General features: G+C 54.5%; 11 protein-coding genes across 11 annotated transcripts; 5 read left to right on the plus strand and 6 right to left on the minus strand.

Moving 5' to 3' along the window:
• Positions 1-948: 948 nt before the first annotated feature.
• Positions 949-1,705, minus strand: K452DRAFT_154252 (uncharacterized protein). The gene is made up of 2 exons (XM_033535569.1): positions 1,304-1,705; positions 949-1,170 (listed from the first exon to the last, which is right to left on the minus strand). The coding sequence occupies exons 1-2, from the start codon at positions 1,609-1,611 to the stop codon at positions 1,035-1,037; spliced, it is 444 nt and encodes a 147-aa protein (XP_033399880.1). The 5' UTR covers positions 1,612-1,705; the 3' UTR covers positions 949-1,034.
• Positions 1,706-1,740: 35 nt separating this feature from the next.
• K452DRAFT_285409 (uncharacterized protein) lies at positions 1,741-2,355 on the minus strand (the record flags this gene model as incomplete). Its single annotated transcript, XM_033540108.1, has 1 exon — positions 1,741-2,355. A coding segment is annotated over exon 1 (515 nt), but the record flags the coding sequence as incomplete, so codon positions are not given.
• Positions 2,356-2,710: 355 nt separating this feature from the next.
• K452DRAFT_154286 (uncharacterized protein) lies at positions 2,711-4,166 on the plus strand. Its single transcript, XM_033535570.1, has 2 exons — positions 2,711-3,558; positions 3,655-4,166. The coding sequence occupies exons 1-2, from the start codon at positions 2,982-2,984 to the stop codon at positions 4,065-4,067; spliced, it is 990 nt and encodes a 329-aa protein (XP_033399882.1). The 5' UTR covers positions 2,711-2,981; the 3' UTR covers positions 4,068-4,166.
• Positions 3,677-4,784, plus strand: K452DRAFT_285410 (uncharacterized protein). The gene has a single exon (XM_033540109.1). The coding sequence runs from the start codon at positions 4,034-4,036 to the stop codon at positions 4,763-4,765; it is 732 nt and encodes a 243-aa protein (XP_033399883.1). The 5' UTR covers positions 3,677-4,033; the 3' UTR covers positions 4,766-4,784.
• A 1,274-nt stretch (positions 4,785-6,058) lies between these two features.
• Positions 6,059-7,395, plus strand: K452DRAFT_316904 (uncharacterized protein; the record flags this gene model as incomplete). The annotated part of the gene is made up of 2 exons (XM_033544013.1): positions 6,059-6,590; positions 6,677-7,395. 2 exons carry the CDS (start codon positions 6,059-6,061, stop codon positions 7,246-7,248), a joined length of 1,104 nt encoding a protein of 367 aa, XP_033399884.1. The 3' UTR covers positions 7,249-7,395.
• A 507-nt stretch (positions 7,396-7,902) lies between these two features.
• Positions 7,903-9,036, minus strand: K452DRAFT_325415 (uncharacterized protein; the record flags this gene model as incomplete). Its single annotated transcript, XM_033544775.1, has 3 exons — positions 7,903-8,659; positions 8,712-8,949; positions 9,006-9,036. The coding sequence occupies 3 exons, from the start codon at positions 9,034-9,036 to the stop codon at positions 7,903-7,905; spliced, it is 1,026 nt and encodes a 341-aa protein (XP_033399885.1).
• Positions 9,037-9,601: 565 nt separating this feature from the next.
• Positions 9,602-12,549, plus strand: K452DRAFT_223443 (uncharacterized protein; the record flags this gene model as incomplete). Its single annotated transcript, XM_033536619.1, has 5 exons — positions 9,602-9,995; positions 10,464-10,589; positions 10,695-10,904; positions 10,950-12,442; positions 12,496-12,549. 5 exons carry the CDS (start codon positions 9,602-9,604, stop codon positions 12,547-12,549), a joined length of 2,277 nt encoding a protein of 758 aa, XP_033399886.1.
• Positions 12,550-13,507: 958 nt separating this feature from the next.
• Positions 13,508-14,034, plus strand: K452DRAFT_154327 (uncharacterized protein). Its single transcript, XM_033535572.1, has one exon. The coding sequence runs from the start codon at positions 13,680-13,682 to the stop codon at positions 13,998-14,000; it is 321 nt and encodes a 106-aa protein (XP_033399887.1). The 5' UTR covers positions 13,508-13,679; the 3' UTR covers positions 14,001-14,034.
• K452DRAFT_154326 (uncharacterized protein) lies at positions 14,035-14,473 on the minus strand. Its single transcript, XM_033535571.1, has one exon. It carries the CDS (start codon positions 14,364-14,366, stop codon positions 14,070-14,072), a length of 297 nt encoding a protein of 98 aa, XP_033399888.1. The 5' UTR covers positions 14,367-14,473; the 3' UTR covers positions 14,035-14,069.
• Positions 14,474-14,580: 107 nt separating this feature from the next.
• K452DRAFT_325417 (uncharacterized protein) lies at positions 14,581-19,862 on the minus strand (the record flags this gene model as incomplete). The annotated part of the gene is made up of 5 exons (XM_033544776.1): positions 14,581-15,416; positions 15,468-17,780; positions 17,828-18,793; positions 18,851-19,689; positions 19,834-19,862. 5 exons carry the CDS (start codon positions 19,860-19,862, stop codon positions 14,581-14,583), a joined length of 4,983 nt encoding a protein of 1,660 aa, XP_033399889.1.
• Positions 19,863-20,051: 189 nt separating this feature from the next.
• On the minus strand, positions 20,052-23,561 carry K452DRAFT_154350 (uncharacterized protein). The gene is made up of 3 exons (XM_033535573.1): positions 23,265-23,561; positions 22,510-23,196; positions 20,052-22,267 (listed from the first exon to the last, which is right to left on the minus strand). The coding sequence occupies exons 1-3, from the start codon at positions 23,370-23,372 to the stop codon at positions 20,372-20,374; spliced, it is 2,691 nt and encodes an 896-aa protein (XP_033399890.1). The 5' UTR covers positions 23,373-23,561; the 3' UTR covers positions 20,052-20,371.
• Positions 23,562-23,889: the final 328 nt, after the last annotated feature.

Raw genomic sequence — 23,889 nt, forward strand, 5'->3', positions numbered from 1 at the left:
GCCCCTCTTCTCTCTGGCGCGCGCTATTTCCCTCTCGCACTTGGTCACAAAGCATGCATACCCACTCGTCCGTTCGCTCACTCACTTGCTGGTTCGCTGGCGCGCTCGCTGTAGCGCCGCACCAACCCCCACCATCGCCTTACTTTCTTTCGTTCCTTGCTTCTTTCATCCCCTCGCAATCGTTTTCCTAGAATGCGTGCGCAGCTGTAGTTTGTCTGTCCGTCTCTCTATCTGTATCTCTCTCGCTCGGAGCAGTCCGACAGAGCGGCCCTTCACTGCCTGAGTACCCCCCTTTTACTTGGTATACACACTTCCCCAAAAAGCAGCAGAATTTGTGATCGTCGGCGGGTGTGATGCGTTGGCATGGTGCGCGAATATGGCAGTTCGGCTTATACATACATACTGTCGCTTAGAGCTCGGCCATGCTTACATTATATTAATATCTCATGCGTTGTGCTTGGTTTGTGGTTGTGGTTTGTTTGGTTGGTTGCTGTTGCTTGTGCTGGTCTCTTCAGTATGCACGTTGCACGCAACAACGTGACGATAAGAGAAGCAGTTGTGGTCAGATCGATGATGGAAAGCACGGCTGACGTTGTCATGGATGACGCGTGCTACTTTGTTCATCTGTTCTACGTGAAAATAAAGTTCCCTTTTGTCTTTGATTTTTGGTTATAGGAAAGTCGTCGTCGTCCTCCTCCACCAACCCCGCAAAAAGTCCGAGACTCCATTCGTAAGCCTCGGAGAAAGAGAATGTGAAGAGAAAGGAATCCTGAATTAAACGCCCATGAGTTACCCCCACCAATACCTTCCCTAAAAGCCCTTCGCAAGAATCGTCGTCGTTTCGTGGTTCCTCCGATATCATTACTCCGTCATCTCAATTAGGCAGCGTGTTTTTCCGCAGTAAATAGTGGATCACTGCGACGGCTTGCGTGAGAGAAACGCTGTCGCTGTTGCCGCTGCGGCACTAGAGGCCGTTAGCCACGCCTCGAAGCAAGCGCCCTCATCTATCAGTTGATAGGTGGTGAGCAGGGCGTTTAGTGGCCCTGGGCAGGGGTCGGGTAGGGAGTGGCGACCGGGGTGCCGACGGGAGGCGTGCCAACGGGCGGCGTAGCGACGGGCGCGCCAGGGGTGTTGGGCCACTGGCCGGGCTGGAGCTGGCCGTTCTGGCACCTGCAAGGACACGAAAGTCAGTATGATGTACTTGTCACCCGATACGGGCCCATATGGGCGCTCAGGCCCCAGTGCTGTGTGGGCCTGGCCCTTGCGGGTGGGGGGCCGATCATCGCTGCTTGTATCTACTTACTTCCAGATGGCGGGGTCGTAGCATTGTCCAGCGCATGACTGCAGGCTCACGCCGTTGAGGACCGGGCACAGGTCCTGCTCGTTGTGGCAGACGTACTGGCCCGGCACGTAAATCCTGCCGCCGCAGCTGGAGCCGCCGGCAGGAGGAGTGGGCACGGGAGTGCCGCCGGGGACGACGGGAGGCGTGGGGATGGTGCCGTTGATGAAGGGCTGGGGCGTGGGGATGGCCTCGTTGGCGGCGCGGTTGTAGACAGGAGAGGCGCCGACGAGGGCGGCCGTGGTGAGACCAAGGAAGGTGAGGAATTGCATTTTGTTGGGCGTTTGAGTGAGGGGTTTGGTTTGGATGTTTCGGTGGTAGGAAAAGTGCTCGAGAGCTGCTGGATGGAACTCAGAGAAAGCGAATGCTGGAGGAGGAGGATGAGATGCGGACTGAAAGGTTGGGACTCTTGCTAGGGCTCTATATAGGCAGCGTCTCGGGCCAGGCTTGGGAGGGCATTTCTATTCACAGTGACACACTACGACACTGCCACGTCGCTGCGTCATGCCCTCCACCTTTAGAGACGAGGCAACTGGTCGACCGGCCGAAGTGGAGCCTCCGCCCGTTCCGGAGTCCCCAGAAAAACGCCTGAGGGTGCAGGGAAGAGCGAACAGGTGTTTAGAATAGCGAGCCAATGAGGGGCGTTTTGCCGCTGGGGCTGTGGTGGTTGAGGCTGAAGGTAGTGAAGGTGATGACGTCGGTGCGCAACCAGTTGGCTGGCTGTTGGGTGTGGCGGGGGGGAGTGCGTACGCGTACGCGTAGGGTGGGGACTCGTACTTGTACAAGAGAGGTCGGCTGAAAAGCTTTTGCATGTGAGTGCTGGATATTCTTGGAACAACAACAAAGAAACGAATCAGGCTGTGGCTGATCATGTGTGGCGGTGCACCGGGCAACCAGCCGAGTGGCTCGACAGTCCCGACAGGTCCACTGTCACCCGTCACTCCGACAAATACAAACAAACGTCCATTTCTCGCTTCCATGGACGGCAGGCACGGCTTTTTCTTCTACGTTTTTTTGTCATCATCCGCTCCTCAACCCCGTCAAGCCGTCATATTCTCGATCTCTCAAGCCTGATGCGGGTTAGCCAGGTCTATTTGTAGAGGTCTAGGTCCTTCGATTGTTTCTTTGCTTTCCAACTTCCCTTGCCGTCAACGATTCCCGATGGCTTGCCGTCGAGCCGTCAACCCGAACCGTCAGCTAGCCGCCTTGCCGCCTCTTCTTAGTCATGGCCGCTACGCCCGCCACGCCCGCCTCGCCCGCCTCGCCCGCCTCTAGAGTAAAGACAAGGTTACGATCCCTTCGGCTGGCGGGGAGATATGCTCACTCGAGTACCTGTACCTACAAGAGGTTGACACGCAGCAGCAGCAGCCTTGCGACTTGTTCATATGGCTCATGGCTCAAGGCTCAAGGCTTATTAACCTCGTATTGGAGGGTGCGGGTACATACAGACCATCTCTCCCTCTCAGCTGGTCAGCGCGCGCATGCACCACGCACGCATGGCGGCAGGCAGGCAGGGCCAAATAACTAGATATTGCAAACACTGCGGTCCCACGAGATGAAACCGCGCGGGCACACGTGATCTTCAGGAGTGGTGGCGGTGAAGAGAGTGCGACGTTGTGCGGATGTTCTGGAAAGAAGGACCATGGCGGCGGGCCATCACGTGCGGAGCTGGACGGTGGTTGCGCGCCGGCTGTGCCTCGAGGGTGCAGGAGCGCACCCCTGCTCGTGCAACACTTACAACACATCGCCGCAGCTTCACGACATTGTCCTAGATGCACAGCCGAGTCCGGACGGTAGCTGCATCGTGCCCGCGCTTCGCCCTCAACTTCTCCTTTGCCCAAAGCTGCTCGAGGCCTGCCACGTAGCGGCCGTCGCCGGGTGCCTGCACCGCTGTAACTCGACTCCCATCTCTTCGTCAAACACCTCTTCCCTCGACCCAGCTCCCGCGCCGCGTGGAATCGTTCCCGATGGTACGCACGTCCGTTCAGTGCGCATCTCTTGGTGCGGGTGGCGGCTAGTGCTCAGCTCGAGGTGCCCTCCTCGCCGCTTGCCCACACCCACGGCTGAGGTAGTCTTTTGGGGGCGCATGCACTGCCGATTATTTATATCGTTTCTTTGTCTGCACTTGCACCGTTGCCTGCCCTCATCCTTTCCAGCTCTCCGTCATCCGGCCCCCCCTTTTTTTTCAGCACCGGACTGTTACACAGAGCATTGTCTCGGTAAGCTTATACCAACTTCCCTAGAAGCATCAGGCCAGAAGGGGGAGCGTCAGCACTAGGCTTCATAGGCGCGTGCATTGACACGTTCTCTGCCAGGCATTTGCGGAACATCGTCGAACAACGGACGGGCGACGTACCGCGACCCTTACTGCAATCCCACAGCTGCTCTTAATTGCATCTCATTGACATCGTCCAATTGCTACGGCGTGTCAAACCTGCGGCAGCCACGGAGCGATTCGCGCGTCAGCTTATGGTACCCTGGACTCTCCACACTCTGCCAGGCGAATGAGGGCTTATCTCACGTACCACAAGACCCGGTATTCGTGAACAAGCTCGCGAGCTCGGAGGAAAGGCGGGGTCGGACATATACAGGTCGATTTCTCGTAGAGAGGCAGGATCTGCGCTCGCTTCTACTCGAACTCTCTCTCCGGCCTTCCTCGAGAACCTTTCTCCCCCTACCCCCCGCGCGAGAGGCATGCCTCCCGACAGCTCTTCGTTCACGGCGCTGAATGTATCAACGTCGGCTGTGCCGGAATGGATGGGATCCTTCACGCTGTCCGCGCAGCCAAACACCGACCTCTGGCGCAAGCCTCCCAGCAGTGACACGTCGACCTGCCCGATACTCTTCACGGCGCTGCGCAACCCGTTCGTGGCGGCTGAAGTGACGGTTTCGGCGGACTGGGAGCTCGAATGGGACCAGGCGGGATTAGTGATATTCGCAGGGGCACCACCTGGAAGAATCGGCGGGGCGAGGCCAGCACCTCCTCCGCCCGCTCCGGCCCCGGTACACGCGGACGCGCCCCCGGCCTACGTCGCCCCGGCTCCGGCGTCCAAGTGGGTGAAGGTCGGCCTGGAGTTTAGCAACAACGCCTGTCACGCAACATCGGTATGCGCCACGGCTGACGGCGCAGATTGGGCGCTGACGGCGCTGCCGTCGCATCGAAGACGCCGGTCGGATCTGCGCATCAAAATGGAACGCATCGGTTACGCGCTGTGGGTGTGGTACGAGGACGAGGTCAGCGGGTGGAAAAAACTCAGAGAGGTGACATGGTTCTTCTGGGGTGTCGAGGATAAGGCTGTCCGCGTGGGCGTCTACGCGTCGCGGCCCGCGAATCTTGGCGCAACACACTATGAGCGGCGGCACGGCGGGCCGCGGGTCACGCAGCGGAATCTGTTGGTTGAGTTTGAGGGCCTGGAGATTTTCTGATTGTCGTCATTTTTCTTCGTTTTAATTCGTTGCGACCGCGCTGGTCATGATACCAATTTGCACACCCGGCGTGTCTGTACAGAAAGGCTTCTGGTTTCGGCAAACGCGCACTTGCATCTTTTCTTATCTTTCTACATCCGTCCGTCTTCTGCCGCAGCGGGTTCTCTCGGCTTCTTCTTTCGCTCTGTCGCATCAACAGGACTTGTACCGGCCGGTTTGCTTTTCGGAGTTTTGTCTTCCTTGCACATCGCAGCATGTTCGGATCCAATAATTGAAAGCACCCTTGATGGTTTGTTGCCCTTGTCCTTGGTATGCACGGCCAAGAAGATCATTACGCATATATGAAAGACCTGGTCCCCCGCAGAGAGATCTCCATCCCCCATTTGCTCTTTCTGGTTAAGTGCCCGTCATTGTAAGCCGGACGCGTATTTCTGACAAAGCCACCACTAGGTCGTCGCCACCTTGTGTTTCGAGATTGAATACAGGGGTCCTATCCGCGATAAACGGGAGGCCTGTCAGAGGTGGGCCTATCTTCTCATGATATGATGCCTACTTGGCGTCAGCATAGCTGGCGTTTCCGCCAACCGCTCATGCAGCTGTGCTTTTGAGTCTTGGCAAGTCTTGATTGACGGCAAGCTTTTTTCACGCTATCTTCTTACTCTGAGACTCCTATTAGCTTTGTTTTTTTGAGTTGATGCTGATAGCAACTCGAAAACACTCGGTTCTTATTGGTCCGTGGCCACCACCTCACTCACGCTTCTCTACCGTGCTTTCACTTCGTCACACCCTTCTATTACCCTTTCTGGTTGTTGACTACCAGTGATAGTACCGTGTTTTGACCAAAAGGTCTTGTATACACTTCCCTGCCTCGAAGTGAAGTCCACCCAACCCAGTATTTTCTCTTCCCCATTGTAAGAGCTCTTATTAAGCCACATGATTTCACCGCAAGTCTGCACTTCTGCTTTGAAAGAACCGCAACTTGCACTCCTACCCCGGGTTTCGAGTAGTGCGCGTGTTTCCCTACTCAAAGCCGAAGCCAAGCGAAACGTCGGCTTTCAGAACCAGAAAATCAATCAATCAAGTGCTGCCAAGCCTGCATATCGCTCAGGGCGATGGGTCAGGGTAAATGAATTCAACTCAACTCAACTCAACTCAAGTGCTGCCATTAAGCTGCTTACTCCTTTGCATTGTCTAACTTCTCTATATCTGTCAACGCTCTTCTACTCCTTCAGCTATTCTAAGCTGCAGACTTGTCAAACTCACCACGCTTGCTCAGACACCCACGCAACCAAAATGCTCACTAATCAGCTTCTCCAAGCGGCAATCATGCTCCAGCTCAGTCTGCCCGTCTTCTGCACTAGCAGCAGCAGTAATGTCACTCTCACTTCCTCCAACACCTCCACAACACAGTCCCTAACCCCGCCTCTCACGCACACAAAGCACGTCACGACCAACCCCCCAAGCTCCAGCCCCAACGCCACCCCAATCCAGGCAACCTCAGCCTCAAACCCCACGCGCCCTACCGCCTCCATCACTACCGCCACCAACGCCTCCGCCGCCGCAGCCACCTGCCTCACAGCCAACGCCAGCTGCGCCGCAACCTACGACCTGTTCCAAAGCTGCTGGGACACCGGTGTCAGCGGCCCACTCGACCCGAACGACAAGCGCACGAGCAGCAACTACCGCGACTGCGTCTGTGGCGACACAGGAACGACGCAGGCGGATGCGTGGTCGCTGTGCGCGGAGTGCTTGCGTGCGGCTGGTGAGCCTGGAGAGAGCCTCGACAGCGTGAACTGGGCGTTGTGGGGGTTTTGCCGCTCGCCTGGTACGTCGTTACATACCTCAATAACTCTCTCTTGTGGCCTTTCCCCTCTTACTAGATTGGGCTAGGCTAATACCTGACATCCGCAGACCCAAACGCTTTCCTCTTCCTTCTCGCACTCCTGGACTTCACGACCGAAATCCTCGGCTCTGGCACCAGCTATGATTCTCATTCTCCTCCACTCACAGGCGCTATCACGGCTGTCGCGACGCTGGCGTCCCGCTATAGCTACGACCCCTCTGCGAATATCCTCCCTAGCGGTATCACGTCCGTCGTCACTGCCGTCATTACGCCGACGGGGGAGCCTTTGCCTCGCGTGACGACGACCACGGGGACGGGGACGGGGACGGAGTCTGTGTCTGCGTTTGCTACTGCGACTGCAACTGCGTTTGCGTCTGCGACAATGGCAGAGACGACAGAGACGGAGACCGAGACGAGGGGTTTGGGAGCGGAGCATGGAGGCGTGAGCTACACGACGGGCGTGTATCCGAACGGCTTGGCCACGCTGTATGTGGTTGGGCCGGCGAAGCCGGTGCCTGCGAGCGCAACGGCGACGACGACTAGTATGGGCTCTGCTGCTGGAAGCCATGTGCCAGGGGCGCTGGTGCTGGTGTTGCTTGGCATGGTGGTTTTGGGGGTGGTTTGGGGAGGAGTGCTTTGAGTGAGGTTGGTGGTGGTGGTAGTGATGGGGCGGGAGGGAGGAGGCTCTTGTCTGAGAGCTTGGGCGGCATTGGTGCTGGCTTTGAAGGCGTTTTTATAGAGGTGAACACCTATGAACGGTAGTACTTCTTAGAGGCGGAGTTGGATCAAGCTTATATACCTATGGATATATAAGTATATAGATACACAATCCGTTGCAGTCAAGTGAGATTCACCATCTAGCGAGATAGGGAACGACACAAGCAGCACCCATGGAATACTTCTTACCTAGCTATATGTCCAGTCTTGGATATAAGCGAGGAGATCTTAGAGTGTATGCTCCCGTTACCCAACATCTCTTACCGTCCACCCTAGACTACTCCTTATCTAGTTACAAGCCTAAATCCTAAATATGGGTAAAAAGGTCCTAGAGCACACACATACTATAAACACCTTAACTGTATTTCCTTGTCACAGCCGTATCTGAATGTTTAAACTATTGGCGGTTTGATTTTTCTCTAATGATCATAACTTACATTTTAGGATTGAACCTCGTTCGTATGTGCAGCTTGTTAGAGCTAATAGTTTACTTTGCAAAGAAACGAATCAAGACTTATCCGGATATCGAAGAAGACGCCACTATTCCCGCTTTTTAAGCAAGAATATCGACTCCAGTTCACCTCCTCTTCTTCGTCCACGCCTTGACGAAATCCGACTTCTCCTTGACGCCAAGACCAACGCGCTTGACCCGGCCTAGACGTGCCAGGTCCTCAGCTACGCGGTCGAGGACTTGCTTCTCCTCTGCGTTCAAGTCTCCATCCGCATCCGCGACAGGCTCACCGAATTCCATGCCTTCCAGGCTGTTTGCCTTGACATGGTAGCCTGGCTGGGGCGAGGCTGCCCGCGCGCTAGTAGAGGCTGAGTTCTCCGAGGCGGAGTTGTTGTACATAGCTTCCGCTATGCGGACACGGATACAGTGGGTAGGCTTGGAGCACAGATTCCACAAGAACTGCAGGTAGGATCCCGGGATGGGTGTCGTCACATCCCCAGGCGTGTAACGCAAACTGATGGAGAATATTTTGGTCTTAGCCGGGGCCGTCAGCAAACTAGGGCTGAAAGGCAAAATCCCCCTCCCGTTTGTGGTTGTGCACTCGGGCAGCACGACTATCGTTGCACTCGGATTCTGCGCCAGAAGCTTTGCGAGAGTGGTAAGTTTCGCATTTTTAGGCGGGACTTCCACCGGGTGCTGGAAGGCGAGAAGTAATGCGCGGAAGAGCGATATACGTTGCACACTGCGGGTTGAGGGGTAGGAGATGGTGAAAATAGGGTCGAATATGGTGGCTAGGTAGAGCGTGTCAAGTGGTGACGTGAATGACGATGCGATGATGCTGCCAGGATGCGGCAAACGGTTTTTGTCGTGCTTCGCGAGGGAGCTGTAATGGCGGGTCAGCAGGTTTATGTGTTTGCGAGGAGGGATTTACAGACCCGCGTCTCACACCATCAATCTGCAAGTCAATCCACCACACGCCGGGAATGCCCAGCATAAGCCATAGAGCCGCCTTCTTGATCAAGGAGCCCACGGGCAGCCAGCTCAGCAGCAGGAAATATACAGCCGAGGCAGTAAGCAGCAGAGGCACGCGACACACGAAGAGGAAAAAGTGGAAGGGCAGAGCGACTCCGGACGGCTGCGTGGGGACGGCGAAAAAGGGCGCGATGCCGGAACCTGTCGCGGTCAGAGTTAGGCACGGCACAAGAAGAGTATATGTGGGAGGTAGGTACCTCTGTCGCGGTACTGCGAGTACTTCTCCATGGCGATGAGGGGTGTTGTCAGCAGGCCATGGGCGAGGAAAGAAGAGAAGAGAGAGGGAAGAAAGCTGGCAACGGGCGCATGTGAAAGGGCTGGTTGCTTGGTTGCGCCAGTTGCATGGGCCGGGGGGAGCTGCACGTGACGACGGACGTAGGTAAACACAAACAGATCGACCGGCGGTGCATAGACAGACCATCCACTCCTCCGCACCATCGCCCACCACCCAGCCATTTGACGCCCAATGCCATGTGGGATTGATTCTTAGACAACTCTGGCTTGCTTGCGACTTGGTTCATTAGTCCTCCTTCAAAGGTTTCGCTCTTTCCTCATGGAATCGCACGAGAACTCGGTAGGCTCGCCGCAAGCACCCCTCGTGCGCCGCTCTTCCGCGCTGACTTTGATGCTTCCGACCCAGGCTCCCAAGTCCTCCGGCATCCGCCCTCCCAGTAAACTTCCTGCGCCCGCCACGGGGCTCACTCGCGGCCTTGTCGAAATCTCCGCCTCCGACAACAACGCCCGCGCAATGCCCCCGGCCTTGAGCGGTACCAAGCACAAGGCGTCCGGCCGTATGTCAAAGCAACCCATCCGGCCAGTATACCAGCGACTCACACCATCTACAGTGCCAGAGCCAGCGCCCAAGCGAAAGACATTGGCGGAGCGGGCAGGCGAGATAGCCGGTGTCCTTGCTGCTCCGCCCAGCTCACGCCCAGTGAATGGCGCAGTCAAAGCTACCACATCAGCAGGATACCGCAATGGATCGCATTCGTCGTCGCTCTCCGCCGCCTCGACGCGCTCGACCGCCTCCTCTCGCAACACGTCCCTCACCAACAGCGTTGGCAGCCGACCAGCCACGTCTAAACGTCCCCACACTTCAATGTCGCACTCGCGGACTAAATCACAGACTCCTCGTCCAGCTACTGCTCTAGATACGAATGACCCGCCATCACTCGGAAAGCGCAAGGGTAAAGTGCCTATTTCTGTTTCAACTTTTGACGACACCATCAAGCCCACCAAGAACAGAGCGCAACGTGGATGCTATGACAGCCAAGGCAACTACCTGGTGGTCTCGCAGGATGGCCGCGCCGCTCAGATGTTCGAAAAATCACAACCCTATCACCCTTCAAATTCAGAGCCTCCACGCGCTGTCTACAAGGCTTCCCGGGAACCGTCCCTCAGCACTGCTTTCAAAGCTTTGACTCTCGTCCCAAAGTCGAGTCAAGTGCAGGACATGATCCCGGAGGAGCCTGATGTTCAGCCACCTACACCTTCTCTTATACCCAGACTCAAGTCACAGCCATACCTTGCACCCCAACAGCCACCTATACCTTCTACACCCACTACCCAGTCGCGCAGACGCGCGAGATCTCCCTCCAAAGAACCAACTACCCCCTTTTTAAGTAAAGACTCTAACTTGCGCGCTCCTTATATAGCATGGGACACGAAGGGCCGCCTCGAAGACATCGAGAGTTTGTATGGTCAGCTCAAGGACCAAATGGCGACCTCGACTACGAAGGGCGAGAGCATGAAGGAGCAAATCGACGTACACAAAACGAGAAGTATGTTTGATTCTTTACCCCATGGCTTGGTTCAAGAGCTTCTGGACATACATTACATGTCCACATCAAGATCACTCGGGTTAACCAATGGCTTGGTGTCTGCAGTCAACGAGCTCGAGACGATCCGCGCGCAACTTTCAACCAGAAACGAGACGTTGCGTACCGAACTTGAGGAAACAAGGCTGAAACTATCCGCTTCCGAGACGGCACTGGAGACGACAAAGAGGACTGCTACTTTTGAGACAGATGATATGAGAAGGAAGTTCCGCAATGAGTTGGAAGATGCGCGGGACCAGCATCAGAGAGAACTCGACCGTGTCAAGCGGGATGCTGCTGATGAATCAGACAAGTTGCGCAGAGAGTTGCGCGATGAAACCGACCGACTGACCAGGCTGCACAAGGAGGAGAAGGCTGACCTCGAGAAGGTTCTGAGAGCAGAGATGGAAAATGAGCGGATGCAGCGGATGAAGGAATTTTCAGAGTTGCAGACGCGGACGGCACTTGCCCAGCAGAACATTGATGTGGACAACGAAAAGAGGGAACGTGCGGCACAGGAACTCCGCCATGAACTGGGAGAAGTCAAATCCGACCTGGAAAGGGAGAGGACGCTCAAGAAGAGTCTCCAAGACAAGCTTTCTGAAGCCACTTCTAACACCATGACCCTCGAATCTGCAAACAGCGCCATGAAGGCTAAGATTGACTTCCTTCAATCTGACAACAAATCGCAATCTCAGGCCTTCACCGACCTGCAGAAGCGTATGCAGGAAGCCATCGACTCGGCCGAGGAGACAAAAGCTAAACTGCGGGCCGAAGAAACCCTTCGTCGGAAGCTGCACAACCAGGTTCAGGAACTGAAAGGCAACATCCGTGTTTTCTGCCGTGTCCGTCCTCCACTTGGCGACGAAAGCAATTCCGCCGCCGAGATTGCCTACCCGGATGCTCAGGCGGACAGTAAAGAAGTCGTCATTACCGGCCCGGAGCAGAAGAGTGCCATGGGCAATATTACGAGGTCTACGAACCCCTTTGCTTTCGATCGCGTTTTCGGACCTCGTGCGCAGAACGCCGAAGTCTTTGAGGAAATCAGCCAGCTGGTTCAATCCGCTCTGGACGGCTACAACGTTTGTATCTTCTGCTATGGACAAACCGGTTCCGGCAAGACCCACACGATGTCTTCTCTCGATGGTATGATTCCTCGTGCCGTCGCTCAGATCTACTCGACTGCCCAGGGGCTCGAAGAGAAGGGATGGACGTACAAGATGGAGGGCCAGTTTGTTGAAGTTTATAACGAAAACCTTAACGATCTGCTGGGAGACGCACATCAGTTCGACAAGAAAAAGCACGAGATCCGCCACGACCCTGCGAAGAAGCAGACTACGATCACGGATATTACAACGGTGCCACTTGATACCCCGGACATGGTTGAGCAGATGCTTAGCAACTCTGCCAAGAACCGGAGCGTAGCAGCGACAATGGCCAACTCACGCTCATCTCGCTCGCACAGCGTTTTCATCCTCAAGCTCAAGGGTAGCAACAGCATTACGGGCGAGAGGAGCGAGGGCACGCTTAACCTTGTCGACCTGGCAGGTTCAGAGCGTCTGAGCCATTCCGGCGCTACTGGCGATCGCCTAAAGGAGACGCAAAACATCAACCGAAGCTTGAGCTGTCTGGGCGACGTCATCGGTGCCCTGGGTCAAGGTAAAGAGGGTGGCCACGTGCCTTACCGCAACAGCAAGCTCACGTACTTGCTGCAATACTCTCTTGGCGGCAACTCGAAGACACTCATGTTTGTCATGATTAGCCCGCTACAGGGCCACCTGCACGAGACGCTGACGAGCTTGAAGTTCGCTACTAAGGTATTACCCTTATGTTTTAGACTTAGAGATTTTGTTGACTAACCTCTGGATAGGTGCACAACACGCACATCGGTACCGCAAAAAGGCAGGCTAAGGTCAAGGACTAAGGCACTGCTCTTTTCCTTTTGCTTTGGTCTGCAATTGCAGCGCACGAAACAGCTTTATCCGCCGTGTCTTGGCGGTTACCAAGCATGTATATTACCCGCAAGCGCCGCTTGTGCTCTAAGCCGAAAGCACGAGTTGGATGAGCCATGTTTGGGTTTATGGCCTGGGGGACTAATTCCTCTGCTGCTTCTCCCGATGACTCGCTTGCGTGGAATTTCCAAGGTCTTTTCGTTTCTGGTTGTTCTATATCATCATCACTACTACTTCCCCGGGCCGCGAGCCGCGAGCCACGCGCGCTAAAATGCTGGGATTGATTGGGTTGGGTGTTTTATTGGCGTTGGTAATTGGTGGATTTGGCTGGTTCTTCCCACTCGAGTTTTCCGGGTGGGGATATGCAATTGGCAGAGGCATGAAAACGACGACCCTCCTTCCTCTTTTCTTTATTTTTCTATGCGTGTGAGGAGGAAGGAGAGAGTGAGAGAGGAAGACTTAGAGGGGGGGAGCATAAGGGGTTGGAAGACGGAGAAGGACTTGGAAGGGGTGCTGCTGACCGGGAGGGAATTTTTGTTTCTTCATTTTTGGGTGCTTCTGGACGTAACTGTCTCAATTAAAGGGGCTTTTGGTCACGTATGTGGTCGGTTGGTGATTGAGAGTATGGAGTTGAACTGAGACTGCTTGCTCCATGTCCCTTCGACAGGCTCTGAGTATACTAACGAGTGTATCGCCCTTTATGTTTCTTCTTCTTTCTTTCTTCATGGCCTGGTCATTGGGGTATTCCGCTAAGTGTGCGGTAGCAATGTCTGTCTTACATACGAGGTAAAGCTTTAACCACTAATTTGTTCGCTACAGACAAACAGACAGACCTCACTCAGCGCTGCATCTACAACAAAGTTATCACCCCGTAAAAACCGTGATATGCAACAGGCAAGCTTCAATCGATATCAAAATAAATCACAGTGACATACGTTTGTTTATCTCACCATACTGCCTCAGCATGCAAGTCTAACTACGACTACTCTTTCTTTTCCGTCTTTTCTGCCGCGACGACGGTAGTGATGTGATATAGCGATATGCAGGCACCTGTGGTAGGCAGTAAAGTGGTAGCGGTAGCTCGCAAGCAATCGGTGCTCCTATGCTGCCAGCTACGCACTTCTTAATCCTCCACATCACAGCTCTCGCCCCCCTACGTCTTCGTCTTTATATCGCATCTGCCCATCACGCACCGACAAAACCACAAACCGACTCGCCCGCGCACTCCTCCATGCATGCAGAGATAATAAAATCAGCACACCCACCACTCACCCACGCATCCATCCGTCCATCCATGCACGCCGTGCACGCCGTGCCACACAACACAACACACAACACACAACACAATCCCACGTCGCGCCCACCCACTAGCGGAAACAAAAGCGTCTTCTTCTCGAAAACAATGTATAACGATGAACAATAACAACAACATTGACGCCGACAACGACAATGTCCGGTAACGGTAACTGTAACTGATAATAACGACAAGAAGCTAGACAGACTGATTGACTAGTCGACTGATTCCGTCCGCGTCGGGTACGGATGTCATGACATGGCATGGGAAGGAGGCCGTGCGTGCGTGCGTGTTTGAAGGCGTGTTTGGGTAGGTGAGGTCGTTGAAGTGATGTGAGGTGAGGTGAGGTAGGTAGGCCGTGACGATGAGAGATAGACAGACTGACCGCCGCTTGTAGCAGCAGCAGCAATGCGGACTTCCAGCATATCTCTTTTCTTTTCTTTCCTCTCGAGTCTCCCTCTTTTCCGTTTTCTCACGCCACCCCTCTCGCATCATCCAAGAGAAAAAGATATCATAGAGAAAGAAAAAGAGAAGAGGGGACCTCAACCTCAACCCCAGCCAGGCGGGTATGCAGCACGCACAAAACCTCACGACTTGCTTGCTTTCTTGTTCTTCTTGTTCTTCCTGTTCGTCTTCTTCTTCGTCTTCTTATTCTTCTATCTAACGCCCCTAGGTCCTTGTCCTTGTCCTTGTCCTGTCCTGTCATGACCTACTCCGTCTTCGCCGTCTTATCATTGTCGTTACCATCGGCGCTAGTGCTATTGTCTGCCGCCGTTGCCGTTGCCGACGCCGGCGCTGTCGTCGTCGCCGTCGCCGTCGCCACCGCCGCGGCACCTTCATCCTCATCCACGCGCACCTCCGCCACCGGCCCGTCGTCCTCCTCTGTGCCCGCCAGCTCCGGCACGCCCGGATGCACGTTCAGGTTGACGACGCCCTCCGAGTCAGCGGGCGTGACGTTACCGTTGCCGCTCTGGTAAGGGTCGGGGTCCACATCGGAAGCGAAGTCCGCCTCAAGGCGGCGTTGCTGGTCCGCCATGCTGCCCGCGTCGCTGCCGTCCAGGCCTGCCGCAACCCCGCTCGCCGCATCGACGCCCGACTCGACGTCCGTGTCGCTGCCGGCGCGCCGGCTCGGCTTCTGCTCCAAGTGCTCAAAGCTCCACTGCGGCGCCGAGTCCTCGGCCAGCAGCCCGCTGAGCCCCGGCATGCTGACGCCCTCGTCCTCCTCGTCTGCCCCGTACGGCGGCGGCGCCTCCTCGTTCTCATACGAAGTCCCCGTCATCTCCGTCGTCGTCGTCATCGTCCCGGGTGCCGAACCAGCCCCGTGCGGGGCTGCGCCCAAGCCGCTCGAAGACCCAGTCGGGGAGGCTGAGCCGAGACGCTGACCGTTTCCCGACACCGCATTCGGGTCGGGCGCCGCGTAGGCCTCGCGCACTATCTGTTGCAGGTATGCTGGACCTAAGGGCTCGGGTTGTCGCCGGCGGTAGAAGAGCAGATACGCACTGCTGCTGACCACACCCTGAGGCGACTTTTGGTTGACCATGGAATCTGTGGCTTGTCAGCAAAGTAGCTATGCAGAGAAGAAGACTTTCTGCTTACCGTTGTAGTCGTACCACTTCTTGTCGTAGAAGTTTTGTGCCACAGCAGTGTAGTGTCCACCGCCGAGACCGCCGAAATGGTTGTCCACAGCGAACAGGTCATAGACCAGCGACTTGTCCTCCTTGAGTCCGACGCGGTCGCTGATGTCGAGACCCTCAATGGGGAAATCAATGAGAATGTCAATCTTGTCTCTGAAACCACGGTTGGCACCAAAGCGCTTCAGGTGGATAACAAGGATATCTGGAGCAGTCCAGATCTCGAGCGTCTTGCTAGCACGACGAAGCTCTTTGCAGCGGTTGCAGTACCAAGCGTTTTCCTCAGACAAGACCTCAGTCTTCGCCGTCTCAGCAAAGCAGTCCTCAAGCGTAATACCGGACTTCTTCTTGGCAGCCCGCCGCCTCTTCTTCTCGTCGAGCTCGGGGTCTTCAAGGGTCTCCATAACCCTCATAGAGTCGACACCACGCATGTCGTTCTTATCCGACTCGCGGCCACCAAAGAGAGCATCGAAGCTGTCAGTGTCCCAGTCCAAGACCATCAACTCACCCAAACGGATCAGGGCAGGGTTGCCATCGGGCTCTGAGACGGGCTCAGAAGTAGCTCTTTCCGCATGACGCTCACGCTTTTGTGCACCCTTGCGCGAGTATGTTGTCATCTTCTTGTTCCTGCCCTTCGTCTTCCGGTCGCGGTTCTTGTTGAACTTCTGGCGGTTGGCGAATTTGTTCGTGGTCATAGGTGCCAGTTCATCCTCGCTCTGAACCTCCGAAAAGTCCATGGAGTTGTTGGAGAACTGTGGTGTGTCCTCGCCCTCCTCGCTCTCTGGCGTATCAGAGCGATGGCTCGCGCGGCTTCCGCGGCTACCATGGCTAGCATTCGATTGGAATGAGGACCGGCGGCTCTGCGAAACAGGCATACGAGAGGCGATGGTTGGGAGTTCTCGGGTGTTGTCCAGGCCAGTCCAACCGGTGGGAAGCAGCTCGTTGCCAGCCTTGTAATACTTCATGGTGAATAGCCTCTGAAGTTCGGGAGGAATGTAGCTGCCGTATTTTAGAACTTCTGGTACGGAGCTCTGTTCTTGCATGGTAACGTCGTCATCAACGGTGTCATCAGCGTTATCGTCAGCAGCGGTGGTCTTGTCTGCATCGCTCGACTCTGTCATCGTAACGTCCACAATGCTTTCATCACCCTCAACAGAGTTCGCTTGTACCCGTCCATCGGTCGTGGATGAAGCGTCCTCCTCCGTGGTGATGACGGTGTCCGAACCGTTCTTGGAATCAAAAATGCGAGAGTTCAAGCTGTCCTCCGAAAGAATATCCCTCGTTGTCATAGTAGCGACCCTGGTAATTACCTTCCGGTGGATTTCATCGAAGTTCCTGGCTTCCTCACGCGTCAACACAATGTAGAAAGGCCACAATTTCATCCCCTTGTTGTATCCATGTTGTGCGCGATGAAGCACGGGCACCATAATGCGATCCGCCAAAGGAGAATCGCCGTCCGTGAGATCTTCATCATCAGACGCGTTGCCAAACATTGAACGAGCCTTGTTGGTCTTCTTAGGCGACGGCCAGTTGGTGGGGATCAGGTCCAATTCGTAGCAGAAGAGATCATCCCGGTCACTGATGTTCTGTTCCGATATCGCTTTCTTGTCATCGAAGACCTTGTAGAACTTGTTGTTGTAAACTTCCACGCAAACGGATAGCTTCGGGTCGAGGTCTGGCACACGTGCCGCGATAAACTCCTTGACCGCGCTGAACGGCTTGTTTTGCTCAATGTCAACAACAATTTGGATGGGTTTTCCGCGCAAGGGCACGAAGTTGAAGGTATGTTGCCAGTTCTTTTCAATAGGGAGCTGCAAGGTAAGCGACGAGTACGGGTCGAACGTAATGCTGACCTTATCGCACTCGGGGCAGACCATGGTGTTCTTGTAGAATCCGTTGAAGAGGTCGACGGCCACCGAGTCGTTACGGGCGCGGTGGTTCTCCCTGTACTTCTCGCCCAATGCCTTGATGGCTTCAGGGTCCTTGTGCGTATTATCCTCGGAATCCGGGTTTTCAATGTAAGGCTTCTTTTGAATCCTGTTCAGATCCTCATGAAGACCATCAACTAAGAAGCTAAGGAACTCCTGGGAATCTTGCTGGCCGTAACCTGAAAACATTGGCTGTGCCCTTCCCAGAGCATACTTAAAGTTCTTTGGAGAGAATGATGAAGGGGCGGCCTCATCGTAAAGCGCCGCCAATAAACCAGCGTAGGATTTTGCAATGGAACCACCGTAACCAAGCGGGTTGTCCGGGTTCAACTCTTCTTTGAACTTTTGTTCTATTCTTAGTCAGCGGCTGCATGTGAAATGAAAAAATATGACTTACGCATGAAGTACATGGTCAGCTCCTCAACACTGCGAATGCACTGCAAGGCTGAATTCATGTAGCAAGTGTTTCCAAGGTTTGAAAGACCGGTAGTTCCTCGAGTTCTTCCATTCCTTGCCCGACCTCTCGTCATTGGACCAGGAACAGGGCTGCTACGTCCACTGTCCAACGCTTTCTTCTGATCGACGTTTTTGCCCTCACTGGCCGAGGCCCCATGCTTGATCAGCTTCCCTCGGGCGTTTGCAGAGACAAACTCCCCTCCGCCAGGACCGCCAATCTGCTCCTCCAAAATCAATACCTGGCTCGAGTTAAGGCCAACGATCTCCATCTTGGCGCTACCGTTGTACTTTGGGTTGTTTGTCTCATCCTTGGCATCGATCATCTCCCGTTGGACGCCCTCGGTCATGGAAGTAAAAGTAGCCATGTCGATCACGAGTGACACAGAGGATGACCTTGCAGGCGAACCGCTCCTCGACGTAGCCGGTGTGAGAACATCTGTCTGCTTACTCTCCTGCGGAGCAGCCGTGTCGGCCTGAATGGGCTCAAGTATCCTCCACACCTGCACCTTTGTAGTTAGAGGAATACTGGCTTCCGATTTAGCTCTCTTGAGGAATTTTTGGAACTTTTCCGTGCGGCTAGAGAGCAGTCTGATCGCTTTCGACTGGTTCTCCTTCAGTTGTTGATGAGACATGGGCTCAGAGCCGTTTCGCAGCTTGCGGATCGTAAAGAAAGGAGGATAAACTTCGTACTGCAGGTTCTTGGTAGGTGATTCAGGAGGCGCAGTATCGCGTACATAGCGCTCAATGGGCGGATTGCCTTGCTTGACACCATACCATTGCACCATCAGCCTCCAGGCCTCCTCAGGAAATATCTCGAAGTCATCGCCATAAGTAAGGTTGGGCTTGATAGGAATAAACGGAAGGCCATTTTCATCAGCGATATCACCGTTCTCATCGGCAAGGTAATCTTTACGCAGTCAGCTACCATGTCCCACGACATATTTGTGTGTGCCAGCGGGCATACCTTCGTCATAAATCTCTGTATTATTGATTGGGCCAATATCCCCTTCAGACCGCGACTTGTCAAACGATCCGAATTGCTTGCTGTCCGAAACCCTTGACAAAACTCTTGATAACCACCACATTGAGACAACATAACCCTTCTGACCCTCTACAAGCTCCTTGGCGTTTATGGCCATGATCTGCGAAACCTGATCGTCGATGGCAGGCACGTCGTTGGCAGGCTTTTGCGCCGAGGTCGAGGGTGAGGGGCCGGCCTCACTCGTGGCCGAGGTGCTGACTGTGTTGGACTCATTGTTCGAGGTTGCCGTCGTCGTGTCGGAGCTCGAAGCATTCCCGTTGGCCTCGACAGTTGTCCGCTCGTCTCGGAGCATGTCCACCGACGAGTCCCTCACAGCGCCGTCGTCCATGTCCATGTGGTCTTTGTTATCGTCCTCGCCCGTCATCTCGGAGGCGGAGCGCTTTGCGGGCGAGACGGCACGGGGCTCGGAGCGGAGGAGGGTCGCGGGCTGCGTGGATGACGTCTTGGAGGGCGTGTCTTCGGATGAGCTGCGGCGGTCCCCAGCGGTTGACAGGGTCAGGCCGGCGTAGGCGTCGGTGGGCGAGCTCCCGGCGGTGTTGGTGCTGTCGTCTGGTGACGACTCAAAAACCTCGTCGTGCAGGTGTGGCGGTATGTAGCGCGGCGGTGAGGCGGAGGAGCGGCTTCCCACGGACGGCGGGTGGGGAGAAGAGGGCGGCGATGCAGAGGTGCTGAGCGGCGCCGGCAGATGGGACGAGTTTTCGTCGGGAGGGTCTTGGGCGAGCTTACGCTTCTTGATGGACGCCGTCTTGAAAAAGAGCGGCCTACCTGTGGAGCTGCAGTAGCTCCAACGGCAGGCACGGGCGTTGGGACGAAGCGCGCGGAGAAGGCGCTCGAGGTGCAGAGGGAGCTGAGGCGACCGACAAGCCGTGTGTGGAGAGGGCGGGCCTGGCGATTGCGGGCTCTACCGTGCGTCGTCGTCGTCGAGCAGTCGCATCGACGAGAAAAATGAGGCTGCGATGGAGGGTAGGTCGTTCTTCCCGCTCGGATGTTGCCGAGCAATCCGATTTTCACTGCTACGTAGGTTGTACGCTTGTCGGATTGTGCGCCTTCTGATCACACTGCTGCCAACAAAACTGCATGCCCAGGTGTGTTGGCGTGCGTCGTGATGTCTATCGTGAGCCTCTCTCTGCCTCGTGTGAGACTTATACCCGCACAAGCACTTGGCGCCCTTCCCCCTGCGTCGCTCGCCATCCCATCGCCAAATCCCTATATACCCTGTCCCTCCCTGAATCCTACCTAGTTATATCTGCAAGTAACGACGACGTCGCTGCTGTGCTGCGAGGTCGCTACCCGGCACCGCCCTCTCAAACTCAGCCCTAGAACAAACAAACAACGTGGGCACGCGCCCTAAACCACTCGTCATTCACCTGCACCTCCAGTCTCACTCATGATCGCGTCACTTGATCTCTACTCTATGACGAGGTACATTGTCCGACACCCTCTTTAACTCAACCAAAACGGCCTTACTTCCACCCTCTGCCACAGTGGCCGTCGACAAGCCTCCCCATTCATAATCCCATGCACATACGCCTCACCCACAAGCTTGTGATAAGGCCCGTTCTGTCTAAGCACAAACGGCACAATCGCATTAGCTAGGACGCACACCACGTCTCCCTCGCGTAAGCACGGCGGCCCGATGCCTATATACCCCTTCTGGGTTACAAAGAGGCGGCGCCAAATACAAGCATTCGACACCGCTTCGGCAAAGCGGTCTACGTCTCCGCGGTCCCCCGGACCTTCAGTAACTGGCTGAGAGAAGTGCTGACGCTGGAACGCTGCGAAATCTTCAAGGTGAGATTCGGTGTCCTTGTCCTCGATTAACATGCCGTACCAGTCTTTTGCGGCGGTGATGGTCCAGCAAAATGCTGTGCTGAGGTCAGTGCCGCTGGGATATTTTCTGAGCGGGAAAACCATTGTCCTCCAGAGACGTTCGATGCGCCATAGCTCCGTGGAAAAAGCGGTACTATCGGGGAAGGTGTCGGATATACTGACAATGCTGTCAAACTCGATACCTTCAGCGAAGAGAATCGACTCTTCGAGCCTCAACTGAGATGTTGGCAGACCGATGCTTGCCGAGTGGTTTTTCAGTAGAATATACTCGGCAGGAGCCAGAGCGTGCGTAAAGAGGCGGTCCCATTGCGGGATCCAGGACGGCATCGTTTGCTCTACTTCTGGCCCGTGTTGAACTGCTGAAAGTATTCGCAGCGTCTGTGAAGTCTCCAGGACTTTCCTGGCAAACAACTCGTACAGCTCTGATGTAGTTATTGTATAGTCTGGTTCCACAAACAGATCTCCCTCATCGGGGTTTGCGTCCGTGGTAGGAAGACCGAGGAGAGAATAGATGCGGTCTCTTGTATCCGAGGCTTGGAATTGGCGAGTAAGGCTCATAAGATGAAGAAACGTGACTGGCTCAGGGTAGATATTGCTGCCGGACATGGAGTACATCAGACAAGCATTGAAAACGCCCTCCATCGGATGGCATCGCATGACTTGGTAACTAGTTGTTCGTATCCAGGCTGCCGTGAAGCCTAGGTGTTCCCAGGAAACCTTTGCCGCACCCCACATGACTTCAGCGGAAGCGGCAAGAGCGATCTCTTGCAAACACCAAAGTCGCCAGAACCAAGTTCGTCCAAAGAGTGCTGCGAACGACTCCCACAATTGGTCGCCGGGTTGCGGGACGGTGCTGAAGTCCTTCTGCGCCACCCTAACGGCAACGGCAAACACTGGTAGCGCCTGTTGCAACTCGTCCGGACCGAGCCACACGAGCACCTTCTTAGCCCTTTTGTAGATTGAGCGCATCATCCGGACTTGATGACCCTTCTCCTTGTCGTCGTTTTGGTTGATGCATATAGCATCGGCCCAAACTACTCGATCCTCGTGACGATCCCGAATCCGTTGGAGCGCGTCATGTAGGCTATGTGCTATGTTCATTCGGCTTTTTTGGCATTCAATCTCTACGGTTATGGTTTTGTCGCCCCAAGCATATGAAAGACTTTCGTACTCTGGATCCGAATCCATGGTTATAGGGTACAGCTCGCAAACCAGCGGATCACCCAATTTTCCAGGCTTTATGCGCAACAAACGTATCTGTGTCAGCTCCTGCAACAATGGATACTCGAATACGGCGTTAGGAATGCTGCTTCCGTGGTCACAATTGGAGCACAGCGACTCAGGATCTATACATCGAAGGGTCTGCTGGTCTGTATGACCGGAATGTGATTGGGGAGAGCTCTCCCAGCCGGCAAAGAGCATTCCAGACATGAGGCTGGCCTCTTCGTTTGGAGCTCTGTGTAGCTTCTGCGTTTTTCTGCGGAAGAGTTTCGGGCATGTCTTCGATATCTGTTCGAATTAGTCACTATCTTAATTTATTTTTCCGCCTTAAAGCCGCCCAAAAGTCCTTCCCACTTGTGGTACAGTAAAGCAGTTCAGATTATAGCATAAAAAGTCTCGCACAAGCTAGTGTAGATAAGTCTCTTGAGCATGGCCAAGCAGCGAAACCTTGCATTTATCTGCAGCCCAATCCATCGAGTTCCGCATAACGGATGCTGAGGCCAGGGACATTTTGATTAGAAACAACTCACCGGAATTACGACTCTTTTGCGGAAAAACCCGCCCTCTCCTACGTTACTCTGCACATGTGATTGCGTCTCAACTCCTTTTGGTTTTTCCTTGCTGAGTTCTTGTGGTTGGATTGAACCTGTCGAATCATCCTTTGTTATGTGCCTCTGGCGCTGTGCAATATTCAGAGGCTGCTGTGAATTAAGCTGCTCATTGCTTGACTGAACAGGTTGATACGTCAGGCCGTTTTGCCGTTGAGACGCATCTGTGACCAGATCATTATTTGAAGATACTCTGGAAGCTTCTGTTTCAGTCGTATATAAATTAGCCGCATTGCTTGGGCTCGGCGAGTACTCCTCCGATCTTGCGGATCCAGTCCCGGTATTCTTATCATCCAAAGCAGATGGCGCAATAGCTTTCGTATGCGTCAACTCAGTTGGCTGTGCATCCAGTGCAAAAGATGGCATTGACGCCGTATATCTCTTTATTTTTTGTCTCCATTTTCCGCTCACGATTGTCGTTCTTCTCTGAGAGCAGGTTGAGTCTTGCAATTCTTCCCTTAGATTTGGCGATATAGGTAGGGCATGATCTTGCAATTCCTGCGACGGTTGTTGACCAAACTGGTAAACTGTCCCCGTCTGTTCTTGAAACATCTGCCGCGTTGCTGTTGACAACTGTTGTGCTTGTTGCATAGGCACAAACACCTGAGACTGATAATCTCGTTGTCGGTCTTACTCCGAGTATTTCTAAAGCTCCTTTGGCTGGATTTGGTACTTACTGTAGCGTTTTGGGATGCAGTAGCCGGTAATCCCATATATCTCCGAAAACCATCTTGCATAATCCGAGGCCATCCATAATTTACCTCTTGACGAGCTTGCGCTTGCATCCTAAGGCGGCGTTCCTCTGTACGCAGTGCATCTTGGGCAGCTTTCTCTTGCGCTTTTATGAGCCGATCATATTCATCTTTGCGAAATCCTCGAGAGACCACATTTTGCCGCCGGAGCCCGATTCATTTTTGGGGTACAGGGGGAGTTGACTGGCTTTGATTCTGAACACCTATAAAGTTGCTGTTGGAAAAGCGCTCATGGGCTTCTGGTTCATCTCTCAAAGTGGGAGATGATATAGAGTCTTGGCTTCCAAACGAGCCAAACGGTCCAGAAAATCTCACGACGGGAGATGCACCGGATTGCTGTTGAAAAGAGTTGCCGGCGGGTGTATGGTGTGAATTATTGTCATTCGTGTCGAGAGATGTTCCAGTGGCCGGATTATTTCCAATGCCGCCAATGACTTCGTCGGACGAGAAATCTGGCGACTCCATTGGTGTAGGTTCCGGCATGCTGAAAGCAGTGAAAGAGCCACAATAAGCAGAGTATAAATAATTTGTTGAGCAGGGGGTGGCTCAG

The sequence above is a fragment of the Aplosporella prunicola genome (assembly GCF_010093885.1).
Source record: "Aplosporella prunicola CBS 121167 unplaced genomic scaffold K452scaffold_7, whole genome shotgun sequence".
Classification (NCBI taxonomy): Eukaryota; Fungi; Ascomycota; class Dothideomycetes; order Botryosphaeriales; family Aplosporellaceae; genus Aplosporella; species Aplosporella prunicola.